The sequence below is a fragment of the Beta vulgaris genome, chromosome 7 (assembly GCF_026745355.1).
Source record: "Beta vulgaris subsp. vulgaris cultivar EL10 chromosome 7, EL10.2, whole genome shotgun sequence".
Lineage (NCBI taxonomy): Eukaryota > Viridiplantae > Streptophyta > Magnoliopsida > Caryophyllales > Amaranthaceae > Beta > Beta vulgaris.
Window position 1 is genome coordinate 48430251 of NC_079208.1, and position 13807 is coordinate 48444057.

At 35.3% G+C, this 13807-nt stretch overlaps 1 protein-coding gene across 1 annotated transcript; it reads right to left on the bottom strand.

Annotated features, from left to right (window-relative positions):
- Positions 1-1116: 1116 nt before the first annotated feature.
- LOC104908711 (3-ketoacyl-CoA thiolase 2, peroxisomal) lies at positions 1117-8150 on the bottom strand. The gene is made up of 14 exons (XM_010697856.4): positions 7918-8150; positions 6643-6719; positions 6480-6564; positions 5947-6073; positions 5447-5545; positions 5189-5256; positions 4961-5068; positions 4795-4872; positions 4560-4692; positions 4365-4461; positions 2977-3100; positions 2746-2854; positions 1595-1678; positions 1117-1489 (listed from the first exon to the last, which is right to left on the bottom strand). The coding sequence occupies exons 1-14, from the start codon at positions 8005-8007 to the stop codon at positions 1380-1382; spliced, it is 1389 nt and encodes a 462-aa protein (XP_010696158.2). The 5' UTR covers positions 8008-8150; the 3' UTR covers positions 1117-1379.
- Between the last annotated feature and the right edge of the window lie 5657 nt (positions 8151-13807).

Sequence of the window (13807 nt, forward strand, 5' to 3'; positions counted from 1 at the left end):
AATCTGCTGCCTTGGAACTCGAATGACCTGGTATGTTGTAAACGATTTGGCCGTTCGTAAAATATTCGCAATTGTCCATTTAGTTTCAAAATTGGTGATGAATAAAGAACCAATTCAATTTCCACAATCTAGGAGTGAAGGTGTAATTTTTTTTTTATCTTTTTATGTAACTTTTGGATTCGATGTATCAATTTTTGTAATGGGTCAATGTGAATATTATTTTACCATATGTTCTTTTGTGAATTTTAATTGTGTGCAATTTTGTTTACTTTAGCAAATGAGTTTTTGCTTGATTTATCCTCCTTCAAATTCTTGAAATTGATTTAGATTTCAAATGGAATTATAAAATTAGTGGCATCTCTCAAAATTGAAGTGATGGCACTGATTTTTTTTTTAAAAAAAATTGTCTTCTGTAATTAGCAGTTGGTGGTTAAGGTGAGGTGTGTGTGGTGTAAGATAGACTCAAAATGTAGTGTTGGTTAAGATAAGGGAATAAAAACTAAAAAATTATTAAGAGAGAATAAAATTAGAAAATTATTTACAAAAACTAAACTAAAAAAAGTGATAAAACAAAGAAAATAAATGAATGACGAAATGAGAACTAAAAACTAACAAAAACCACCCATTATATTAATTAAGCTAAAAGAAAAACTAAAAACTAATAAAAATCATTAATTCAGCTATTGTTAGACATTTTAGCAAATTTATCAAAACCTAATGGGTATTGGTGAACTAAAAATGTGACGAAAACTTAACAACAGGAGCATTTCAGAAATTTTTACCAAATTTCAAAAATACCTGGTGAATACTGAAAAACGCGAAAGTACCTGGTGAATATTAAGAAACCTCAGGAAAAAAAACCGTTTAATCTAAAATCTCAATCAACAATCATTTTAAGTATAGAGTCCGAATCCATTGAGTCCAAATCCTCTATGCATCTCAAACCCATGCTATTAAAGGTAATTATTTTAGACAAAATCCGAATAAAACGGTTATATTTTAAAAAATCATGTAACCAAATCAAATCAACAAGTTTACTCTTTTAATGTATCCATAGCTCAGTATTTTCTCCTCATTGCTGCAATCTAACAGCACATTATAGGCACTCACTGCAGAGATACAAATAGCGTATTTATTGCAACTTTTATTTCGAAAATATATGAATAATATATAAATGACAAATACTAAATTAACGGCCATATATAGAGTATCAGAACAGCGAAACGACACAGATATATAAAATCCTCTATTCTATGGTAAACCAGCTGGTAACAGAGCAGTCTTAGGGATATAAATGTAGTTGTACACTTCTTGAATGATCAACGATGATTTTTATCCTTCTTGAGACCTTTTCACCAGTTGCTTGGTGTTCCAAAGTATCACTTAGCATCTTTGGAGAGGAAACCATGGGACTCAACCTTACGGGCGTTGCATAGGTCATCTGCCGCATCCCCCCTCTCAAAAACAGCTGCAGCTCCCATGCCAGTGCCTAAAGTTGCAGGTGAATCGTTAGCATCAAATACGATAGAGATCTATCAATGAGTGTGTTTACAAGTATGCTTTCAACAAGCAGTGAAATGAGGAGAGTCCATACCTATACACATGGATATAACTCCAAAACGACAGTCTTTACCACGGCGTTTCATCTCATGCAACAAGGTAGCAACACAACGGGCACCTGAAACAGAACAAAGAGCACGGTAAAACCTGACTACATAAAATACTACAACATCTAGAGAGTACTACTAAGATTATTTTGCACGGGAATTAAGCGTAATAAGAGATCGATCTCCAGGATAAGGAATATAATCATTTTAGACTGTCCACATCTGGACCACTTCCTAAAATTAAAAAGTTCAATTAAACAAGCGGATAGGTAAAAGTTACATTAGTGAAAAATGACTGAAAGCCTTGAAAGGCCCTCAGGCCTTAACCAAATGTCGCCTATTATTAAAGGATAGAGGGAATACTATATATTGGCATATTACTGATCATTACAACAACGCTTTTCTCTTAACCTATGTTAGCTGGACATGGTTTACGTGTCCAACTCGGCTTTATATAAGAGATTTTCCATAATTTTGGCCCAAAGATGTGTCTAAATATCCACACCAGGAATTCCAACATCATATATAGGTACTTGAGGTAATTTGATGCGTCCAGGTAGCATAGTGTAATGAATCAGCCTAAAGAGAGGAATTCTTGGTATTGCATAATTAGTTAGTCTTGATAGCAGCTTGAGGAATAAGTTAGGGAGAGGAAGGAAATTCTATAAATAGAGGGGAGTAAGAAAGAGAAAGGGATGCTGAAATTTGATGAGAATATTGGTAAGCTTTTACGAGTTCTTTTGGGAGTAAATCAAGCCTCTCAAAAGCTTGAATATCTTTACGTTTTGCTGTATTTTTAGTTAATCAAATATTCTTCTTGCGTACTTTTTACCATTAGCTTAAGCTATGTTAATTCATAGCACATAGCTCTTAACAGTCAGGCGCCAGCTAACATCTTCATATTATGACCCCTTAAAAAATTGTAAAAACAAGCAATGGAGGTTTAAGCCATAAACATTTACTTAGATTGTGTTTCTAAAAAATGAAAAACAGGAACTCCCCAGGTTCAAGCTCATTTCAAACACAATCATATCTCGTTTAAAGTTAAACAGCATCAGCTAAGATTTTGTGAACAGACTCGAAAATATGACAAGTAAAGTGAAAGGTAGGTAACTAGAGCAATATATCATGAAAGTACCTGTTGCTCCCAAAGGATGCCCTATGGCCATAGCCCCTCCATTTACATTGATCTTTTCTGGATCAAGATCTAACTTCTTACGGCAGTACAGAAACTGAGAGGCGAATGCCTGTAAAACCGAGATGTGAGAGAAATAAATATCATTTACATGTAATGTAAAAGCAAAATATCATCAATATGATCTGAAGACCAGCATGAATCGGCTTCAGAATGGCCCAACTCAATTATCACCTCATTTATTTCAAAAAGATCAATGTCATCAAGTTCTAAGCCAGCAGCCTTGACAGCAGCTGGAATTGCGACAGCTGGGCCAATACCCATGATAGCAGGGTCAACTCCAACAGCAGCAAAAGTCCTGCACAAGAAGAAAGTTTAACACTCTAAAATGCAGAGTTCCAGAAAGTAGCGTATGCTGCAATCATAAATGCATAAAAATACTGGAACCTCAGACCAAGAAGAATATCATCACACTAAGATCACATTGATCATGGATATTCTTTAACAGATCAAACACTAGTAGCTTTTTTTAGCATCTACTGACCTAGTCCAACGTATAGTACCCAGCAAGGCATTATAACAATGAAAATACATACAACTTCACAACTCTCAAGCTAACTTAGGCTATATAACAAAAGTCAAAGATTCCAACCTCATCCCTCCCCACTCCCCTCTTTCACGACACAAAATAAACAGGAGAAAAGTATGGAGGAAATGTTGCCCTTGGTTACAAGAGGTAACAGCCTTATTCTTGATTTGCGATGCTACCTCCATTTCAGGTTCTTTTTCCTGGGATTTTACGGACTAGACACATTAATTAGGACTAGGCAAAAGCTCATAAACTTGAAAATTTGCTTGATACAGGTTCTTAAATATCTTTCCATAGCCTCCACTAACAATCCCTGCAAGGATATAACTCCAGGACATGGACTGCTAGACATTGTACAGGAATTTTAAAAGACAGATATGGCTAATTGCAGGGGACATGCTCTACAAGTGCATGTGATCCTATCATATCCAATCCAAGTGTCCAAGAATGCAGGGTTTGAGCATCATGCATATCAAGTTGGATTAAGACAAACCCAATTCCACAATAAACAAGCCATAAGCCACACTTCTTTTCATTCTTCTCCTTTCACACCAACCACAAGAAAATTATATAAACTTAATAAGAAAACAGCTAACAACAACCAATAGAAAATATACTCACAAACATAGCTCATGGCTTCTACAGGCTAAGAAATAAAATGATGTACCACTTCATGCAAGTTTATCACCAGTGCAACAGAGAGAGAGAGAGAGAGAATAGATAAAAAGTTCACAGTTCAGTCAAGTAGCATGGTATTCAAAGTTAAGAATCTTAGTTTGAACAAATGCACAAATAGAAGAATTGCCTCTATTACCGTGAACCTAATGGAACTGATGATGCAATGGTTAAAGCTTCAATTTTAAGTGACATCACATGTGTGAAATGCCTTAACTGACTGATCATATCTCACATGCTCCTATCATGGTCCAAAAAAATGACAAACAAACAGCAACAATCTGACATTGACACAACAGGTAATGACAGAACCCCAACAAACGAAAAGGAAGGCAAAAAGGATTATTCAATATTATACCTAAACACACCCAGAATAGGCAGCCCTTTACTCATGGCGACACTTCTCTTCATCAGCAAAACAGCTCCAGCACCATCCGTCACCTGACTAGAATTTCCTGCAGCAAGGATGACAAAGAAGTAATATTACATTATCATATATGAAACTGACCCACAAGTATGAGAAATAAAATTAAGGATCTGCAGTGCCCTATACCAGCAGTAGTTGTCCCACTCTTCTTGAAAACAGGCTTCAACTTGGCCAGATCTGCGAGACTTGCGTTCGGCCGGATGCCATCATCCACAGTGATAGTAACAGGCCTCTCATCTCCAGTTTTGGGATCAACAATCTTAAAGGTGGAAGGGAAAAAATAAATGAGGAACAGGAATGTCGAAAAGATAACTTGCCAAATCAGAGACAGTTATCATAAATAATCAAGGATGGACATTACCTTTGTGTGTACAGGTATTATTTCATCTTTAAATTTACCAGCAGCAGTGGCAGCAGCAGCCTTCCTGTGAGATTCCACCTAACAGGACAAAGCTCAAAGGAATTACTAGTCCACTCTATGAAAGGAACTAACAAGTACAACACATCTGGAATATCATGCAACTCACCGCTGCTTGGTCCTGTTCTTCCCTTGTCACACCGAAGCGATGGGCAACATTCTCTGAAGTGATACCCATAGGAAGAAGACAATCTTGAGCTTGAGCGAGTTCTTTTACCTACCACAAGAGAAAAAATATATTAAAGAACAACACACCAGAAGACCAGCAAACTACTCTGTACCACATGCAAACAGACCACATCCACATCTGTGAGATACAGGAGAACCGAGATCTTACTCTTGGATTCACTGATCCTTCCCATGCCATAGGGTTTGTTGTCATCGACTCCAATCCAGCACCAATTCCTGCAATATGAAAATTGTGAAAGCATGATTCTCTTTATCTAGTAAAGAGTAGAATTGCAAATAACCAGTCCCCTTCACCAGCCTCCTTCCCTTCCCTTGCATCAGTGTTAGCTCTTCACTCTCTCTTTTTCCAGAGGAAGCTAGGAGCTAGTTAATTGCACTTTACACTGCATTAAGTAGGGGCAATTACCAATATCATAAAATCCAGCCTTGATGGCTGCAGCTACATCAGCAACTGCCTGAAGTCCTGAAGAACATTGCCTATTCACAGTTCTTACAGGAACAATTTCTGTTGAGAATTAACAAGTTAAGTTAGCAAGAAAATACTAATACATTACTAATAATCATGTCCTCTTAACATGAAAATATCACACATTTGACCCAATGAGAGCCATATAACAACAGGAACAAGAAGTATCTTAAAAAAAGGGATCAAGTTCCATTGATATGGTTGCATGTAATCATATATCCGAAAAGGGATAAGAGCTATGTCATTACAAAGCTATTGATAATAAATAAAATATGTAAATATTATTCATGTGATCCTTCCATATATTTACTACTGCAGTTACCCATCTCTATTTCGTTGCAGGGATACACAACACAAGCTATATCACAATAATTGCCAAGTAATAGGATACTTTTGAATCAATGACCAAACTTGTCTTGGTACAAAGGGAAGAGACATACCTGGGAAACCAGCATAAAATGCTGCCATCCTACACTCACTGGCTCTCTGAGAACCTGGAGCCAAAACAGTTCCCACAACAATGTCACCAACTTCGGCAGGGTTCACGTTTGTTTTCTCTATCAGTGCCTACAATAAATTTACAAGATGAGGTCATTTAAACAGGGAATATGTATGTTACAGAAAACATAAGGTTTACAGCTTTGAGCATAAGAGACACGTAGGAAGAGAAATATCTAAGTATAATTAAGGGGAATTCGGACAAGAAGCAAACATGTTATCCATCGTACAGAAAATTGGTATCGGAAATTTCATTACTTTGTCAAACAAACAAGTATTACTAAAGTAAATTGCTAAACGTGAGCAAGTTCCTCTTCAACAAGGCAAATCTGGTTACATCACTTTCTGCATGATCAAACTTTCTGAAAATGATTTTAAATAATTGCTCACGCTCTTCAATCTCTTTCATGCCAATAATTTTTACAAGCCCCTATCGGGAGGATAAATCATTTAATAGTACAATGCATAAGTGTACCTTCAAAACTGGTGCAAGAAGATCATCGGGATATGTGTCCTTGAAAGAGCCTCGTTTTGCCTTGCAAAGTGCAGTGCGGTGTGCTCTGTAGAATGTTATATCCATCATAGTTAATCCCTAGTATCTAAATATGAGTATTAGTATAACCACACTGACAACTTACGCTACTATGACAACATCATCACCAAAAGCGGTGGTCCTGTGATAAGCAGAAGAATCCCCAGCCGCGCAATTAGATGCCTGCAATAATCACCACAACCAAGGCAACTGTGAGAGTGTAATAAAAAAGAGAAGCTGATACAACATGTATAGATGATGCCTATTAGATACTTTACATGTACATACTTCTCACAAGGAAATTAACAAAGTGCTTTTCACAGGGTAGGTTCTAATAGGAGCTTTCCCCAAATCATAATTGTTCTATACCTTTTTTCTTCTAATCATCCACAAAAGTAGTATATCTAGTAAACTACATTGTATCAGCAAAGTAGTATATTGGAACCAAAAACACTACCAAGATAATATACCTATAAACTAGTCATAGGTTGGTTTTTTATATACTACTTTCTTTTAATATAAAATACTACCGTTTGTAATATATATACTACTTCCTTCGTTCTGAAATAAGTGAAACACTTCATTGTTTCATTGTTTTATGTGAGCTTTTTGAGAGAAGTGTTTTACTTATTTTAGGACAGAGGAAGTATCATTTTTACCAAATATACTACAAAAGATGGTTCTAAACAAAAAAATGTTCAGAACCGTTCTGATTCAGGCATTTCTCGTTCTAATAGTGCATACCTATAGGTATTTTTTGTAACCTTATATTGTTAATATAAATAGAGCGTCAGGGCTACTTAAAAGGGTGAGCCATTATCATAATTAAACAGGTTCAATTCAATAACTGCAAAAAAAATCCATCACAGATATCCTACAATACTATAAAATCAAATTTCAGCTACAGCTAGAAAGGTAGGATCATTATTTCAGTTTTCCAATCTAAATAGCATTCATGTCACATCCATGCATGTGCTAACTAAACAGATCCCTAACTAAATCTGTCATTACAAAAACCCCAAATTTGATCCATCACATTAACCCTACCAAATTAAAAAGCCAATTTCAGCTTCACAAAATATCCAAAAGCTTCAATCGTATCATCAAATCTCACATTCCTCGAATTGAAAACCACAATTAACAACAACAAGAAGCTTATGCAGCTTACTACATCAATTACACATAAAAAGTTTCAAAAAAAAAGTAAAAATTGAGTTATTTTCCACTGAAATCTTCGTCTTACTAAACTCAGAGATCATTCGATTTTTCGCTTCACTTAAAATATTAGACAAACATCAAGAAAAATTTGACAGATTTCATATATTATACAACAATTTGAAGAAAAATGTAATAAAAATATGGAAAATGAATTGGAACATACAGAGAGAAAGGCCTCATAATTGTGATCGGAAGAGGAAGGAGGACGAAGATGATCGAGAAGAATTTTCTGCCTGTTGATTGCTTTCTCCATTTCTGTAGAACTGTAGAAAAATCGCGATTTTTTTTAGGGTTGTAATCTGGAAAAGTTGAGATTGAGTAAATCTTTATCCAAAGTGTAGAGAAGATAATTATATAAACAAGGCAAAAACGATGATGATGATGATGATGATGATGATGATGATGACGACGACTTTATATTATACAAGTAATAGTTCTATTTAGCATTTCGAGGCGAAATGGAAATGTGTGAATTATGGAAAATGTGTGAACGCCTATTTTTATTATTATCTTTCTACCATGCTTGTCCAATTTGGATATAGTTTGGTGTGTCCATGCCCATCCATGTCGTGACGAATTACTAACATGACTACATGAGAAGTTAGACATGAACACATGATGAAGTACCCAAATTCTTTGGTGCAACACCTACGAGTTAGTATTGAATCGACCTGATTCACAATAATATTATTATGAATCAAAATCACTAATTTAATATAATAATTACTTTTTTATATACTTCATCCGTTTCATAATATAGTGCCTACTTCATTTTTGGTGGGTCAAACTTTAAAATCTGACCGAATATTTTCATTTGTATATATAAAAAAAAATATTTATGAAGGTGTTTGGTTCACTAGTTTTAGGTATGAGGTATGGGTTTTGAATGAACGAAACCCATACCTAGTGTTTGTTTAACTTATTTCTAAATTTTAAACCCATACCTCAAACCCATAAGGTATGGGGTTTAGAAACCCATGGGGGGAAGGTGGGTATGGCTCATACCTTACCTCTAGGTATCAAATAAAAGAAGATTTTTCATTCCTAAATGAAACCAAACACAAGGTATTAAGTATCAAGTTCCAAACTCATACCACCTTGGTTTCATTCCTAATTCCAAACCCATACCATAATATGAACCAAACGCCCCTATGTGAGATTTTGTAGATTCGTCTCAATGTGTAGTTTCATAATCTCAACTTTTTATATTTATTATTAATACGAAATTAAAGATATTAAAGGTCAAAGTTACGTCTTGGAGACCGTGTAAAGAATAAACTATATTATGCGACGAAGGGAGTAATAATCTTTTAAATTTCTAAGTTACAATATTAAGTTACTATCTATCATAATGAATAGTTTTTTTCAAATAGAGTATGTCTTGTAGGAGACCGCCTACTTTTAAAATAAATTTAGGCAATAATAAGTCCAATATTAAAAAGAGAATTAGCCCAATAATGACTAGGTTAATTTATTTCGGTGATTAGTTTAATCCATTTAGTGACTATGTCTACTTTTATATTAAAAAAAAAGACCGTCTTTTTTACTAATTTTTGTTTTTTAATATAATCACTCCTTCTCACATTAGTTTATTATAATGAAATTTTCACTTTGTGACATAGTAACCTTTTTTCATATAGTCAAACTTTACAATCTATATCTATTCATCATTTACATCTATTTTTTTTAATATAGTGACCATTTTTTTCATTTAAGTTTTTTACAACTACTATACCATAACTTGTGATGTAAACAGGATCCGTCTTGAGCCTAAGTAGGGAGTGCAATCACCTAGCGGCTAGGCCGAGGGGGAATATTTCCCAAACAAAACTGGTCTTCTAAGACTATGTTTAGTTCACCTGAAATTTTCTGATCTGAACTTATCTGATCTGATCTGAACTTATTTTTTCTGATCTGATCTGATCAGAACTTATTTTTCTGATTACAATATCTTATCTTTTAGATTTTTCTCAATATATAAGAAAAAATACAGTCATGTGGGTCTTGTTTGATTCGTCTCAATGAGTACTTTATTAATATTCAATCATTATAATTTTTACTAATATGTAATGAAAGATATAATGATTTTTAAATATAAGCATGATCTGAACTAATCTGATCTGAACTTATTTTTTCTGATCTGAATTGATTAGATCTGAAATAAGCAAAAATAAAGTGAACTGATGTAACACCCCCAAAATCCATACACGTCTAATGCTACGTCGCATCGACTTTGGGAGTGTTACCGCCGCGATGGAACGCAAGGCATAATTAGAAATACGGTAACTCAAATTCATTGTCTCAAAACCAAATTGCAGCGGAATAGAAAATGTAAATACAACTCGGGAATCATAGTTGACCCCTCTTTATTCAAACTCAAACCATGTAACAATGTTCTATAAAATTCAGTAATATCAAACCAAAAGTTAACTTCAAACTACAGTCTAGCCCCCTTATGCTTGATATCATGCAGCAGCACCAGCTCACCTAGTCTGCTCCCCATTGAAGTGTCAATAGTTCATCACAGGACAACAAACACATAATAACACACAGAGTCAGCTATGCTGAGTACGTAATGAACCATTGAAACTATATGAACATAAATGATGCATACATTACAACTGTATATGAACCTACGTTATCTCACATCCTTTAATCTTTCATTATTTGGCATCGAACGGGCACCGTCATCTTACTAGAATCATACGGGCTACTGAATCCTTAATAGACAACTTGGTCTATTAGATGAAATGCAAATACGGTTTTGTTCCGTCTCACACCCATCACCTTAGTATGCATACCCCCAAGATCGAACGGAACCTTCCGCCTACTTGAGTTATCAAAATATAAGGACACTACTGTCGTCACAGTAGGCCTGCGTAGGAGTGTAGGACAAGTCCCACACTCCCCCCATTGTTCTATACTTGTAGGGAATCCAACTACAAGTATCGCCATAATCTTCTTTTACTACCAATCATTCTTTTTATAACTTTAAGGAGTCATTTACATGCTCTCTTAATTACCAAACTCAATCTTATCTCTGGTAACACTCTTGTTACTCTATAGATCAGATTAATAATGCTGATGTTACACTACGATAGAACTTCGCATTTCAATGCAACATATTTCAATGCATCATATTGATTTCACGTTATAAACGTCTAACCAAACAATCACAATCAAATGTTCCCTATCATGGTACTAGGTTCCAATAACATGAACTGCAACCTAACATGATACTAAGCTTTGAAAGTAAACTGGTACGCGTACGTACCTTGTAGCGGAGAATTTTCGCTGACTTAATAGAACGAGCCGCTTATGAAATTGGGACCTAAATCGTTAAAACAAAGCTTTAGTGTTACGTCCTTGATAACACTAACAACTACTACGTACTAAGACCATAACGATCTAACGATTCGAATTACGCAATAGTTAAAACCTTATTCCAGAACTTTCGTTATAATTCTAATCTAGTGAATTTAACGTCTTTTAGAAGTCAGAGTTAGTGAGTAACTAAGTTAGTTAGTAACATTAGTCCACTATTTTACCAATCCAAAATGTCATAAGTCCAACCTGTCTTATGTCCAGAAGTTAAGTCATATGTCCAAAAGTAAGTCATATGTCCAAAAGGTAAGTCATATGTCCAAAAGGTAAGTTCCATGTCCAAAAGTAAGTTCCATGTCCAAAAGTAAGTCATAAGTCCCAAAGTTAGGTTCCGTGAAACAAGTCACCCATGAAACGATAATAATTGTAACTAATAATAATACACACGTCTCCTACTATTTTCTCTTATTCCAATTACAAACCTAACCATAGTTTTAACTTAAACAACAGAATAATAACTTAACTAGTTAAACAATCTTAATTTACTAACCATTCCAATTATAATTATTAATTACAAACCTTACTTAATACGAAAACAGTAAATATAAGTAATAAAACTGATATAATATTTAGGTACATAATAGGGTATACCGCTAAATTTGCCGGCGAAAGAACTCCGGCGACCGAATTCCGGCGACCCTTGCTGCAGCACACGCGCGCTACTGTTTCGCACGACACACCCGTGCGGTCTCTGTCGCCCAAACTCACACACGCGACCCCGGTATGTCGCGTCACCACTCGCACCACTGAACCACTCGCACAACCTCCTCGCAACGTCGCACAACACTGCACTCGCACGCCCCGATTCCTCGCACACAACCCTCGAACACTGCGACCCTCATCGCAGCACTCGAACCACCACACACGCCGCACGAAACCCACGGACGAAAGCCTCGACACACCCGCGGAACCTTCGACACACCCGCACCGAACCCTCGCCTGAAATCGCACAAACCTCGAGCAAAACTTCGACGAATCCTCGCACGTCTCAGCCCTCTTCGCCTGCGCACCCTCCGCGCGCTCGAGTCACCACCCCTCGACGATTTTCGAGAAGACACGGCGAGGGAGACGAAGAATCTGAGGGAGAGAGAGAGATCCGAGAGAGATAGAGAAAATTCTGAGAGAGAGAAGGAAAGGAAGATCGGCCAAGGAGAGAGAGAGAAGAAGAAGGTCGACTGAGGAGAGGGAGAAGAAGAGGGTTTAGGGTTTTCTGAAATTCCCTCTCCTTTTCTTTTTATACTCCCTTCAAAAGATAGTCACCCTAGGTCAAGTGAAGATTAGGTTATTCTTTTAAAACTCCGAAAATTCCTAACAAATTCATACTAACAACAATTTATTCCTATTAATTTGTAAATAGATTAAAATACCTTTTTATTAATTTTTTTATATTTCTTAATTAGTACGAAATTGCTACTTAAAATACGGAGTATTACAACTGAACATAGCCTAAATCAATGGAACACAATTCAAATGATTTAAATAGTCATAATTTTGCGGAATAGGAGAAGGTAAGGAAAACAAAAGTGAAAATTTTCCTATTCAATGGCTATTACTTATTACTTCCCTTTGTTTTTCTCATTTGCTACATTGTTGTTGTGTGATTTTCAAGATAATTTTGTAACGCATAATATCTCTTATTTCATTTAAGTAAATATTATAAAAATTTGATATTATGAACCTAGACATGTAGACGAATCAAAAAGGACCACACATGACTTTATTTTTACTTATAAAAAATCAAAATAATCGGTCAAAGTTAGTGATTCATTTTCCAAACAACAATTTAAAAAGTTGACGGAATAGCTGTTAGTAATTAATTTTTTTTTATAAATATTAATGATAATTAGGTACGTCCATTTACCTTTTTTAACTTCCCCTATTCGCCATTATTGTCGTACCTCTTCTTCTTCCTTGTCATGATTGAGGCTCCAGGAATAGATTTATATTCTATCACGCCCCAGACCTTTGGGCTTGAAGTGTGAATGCAGCACAGGTCTCCATCATACCTGGCGCTAAATATTTCACTTAGCAATGAGGGGGTGATGAGATTCGAACCTGTGACCTTTATGTCACACTGGCTCTTAATACCATGTCAAAGGACCAACTCAACCAAAAGCTTAAGCTGATGATTGAGGCCCCAGGAATAGATTTATACTCTATCATTCCCTTTTGAACTTCCAAGTTTTCATATTAATATCAAGTTTAATTATTCCTTAAAGAAGACAAATGAGGCAATATTCATTAACATCAAATAATCACACTACCGACATCCATTATCATTTGAAAGATTCTCTGTAACTTCCATCAATTCCGCCGAGTTTCTTACTACTCCATTTGTTATATGTCTCCCTAACTCTTATCTCAATTTCATTTACCTGTTAGAATTATATTTTACAGCAAGTATACTATGCTCATTTACTAGATTATGTATTCATAGTTTAGTAGTTCAATTTGCCTACAATAATTTTGATATTACTCTTTCCGTTCTTAAATAGAGTGCTCATTTCTTTTCGGTACAAGTATTAAGAAAAAAAAAATCATGTATAGGACCTTAGTTATATTAATCATAAATTAAATATAGAAGTTGGTAAACTAATTGTTTATTAAGGAGAGATAATGTGGACTATATGGAAAAATAATATTTTAATTGATGGACGCATGCCAAATAA

Excerpts from the sequence above, each read along its gene's own strand:
- LOC104908711 (XM_010697856.4), bottom strand. The coding sequence starts at position 8,007 with ATGGAGAAAGCAATCAACAGGCAGAAAATTCTTCTCGATCATCTTCGT. Across the intron at positions 4,693-4,794 it reads TAATACCTGTACACACAAAG|ATTGTTGATCCCAAAACTGG; the intron begins GTAATGTCCATC and ends TCCACCTTTAAG. Across the intron at positions 1,490-1,594 it reads AGTTATATCCATGTGTATAG|GCACTGGCATGGGAGCTGCA; the intron begins GTATGGACTCTC and ends CTGCAACTTTAG.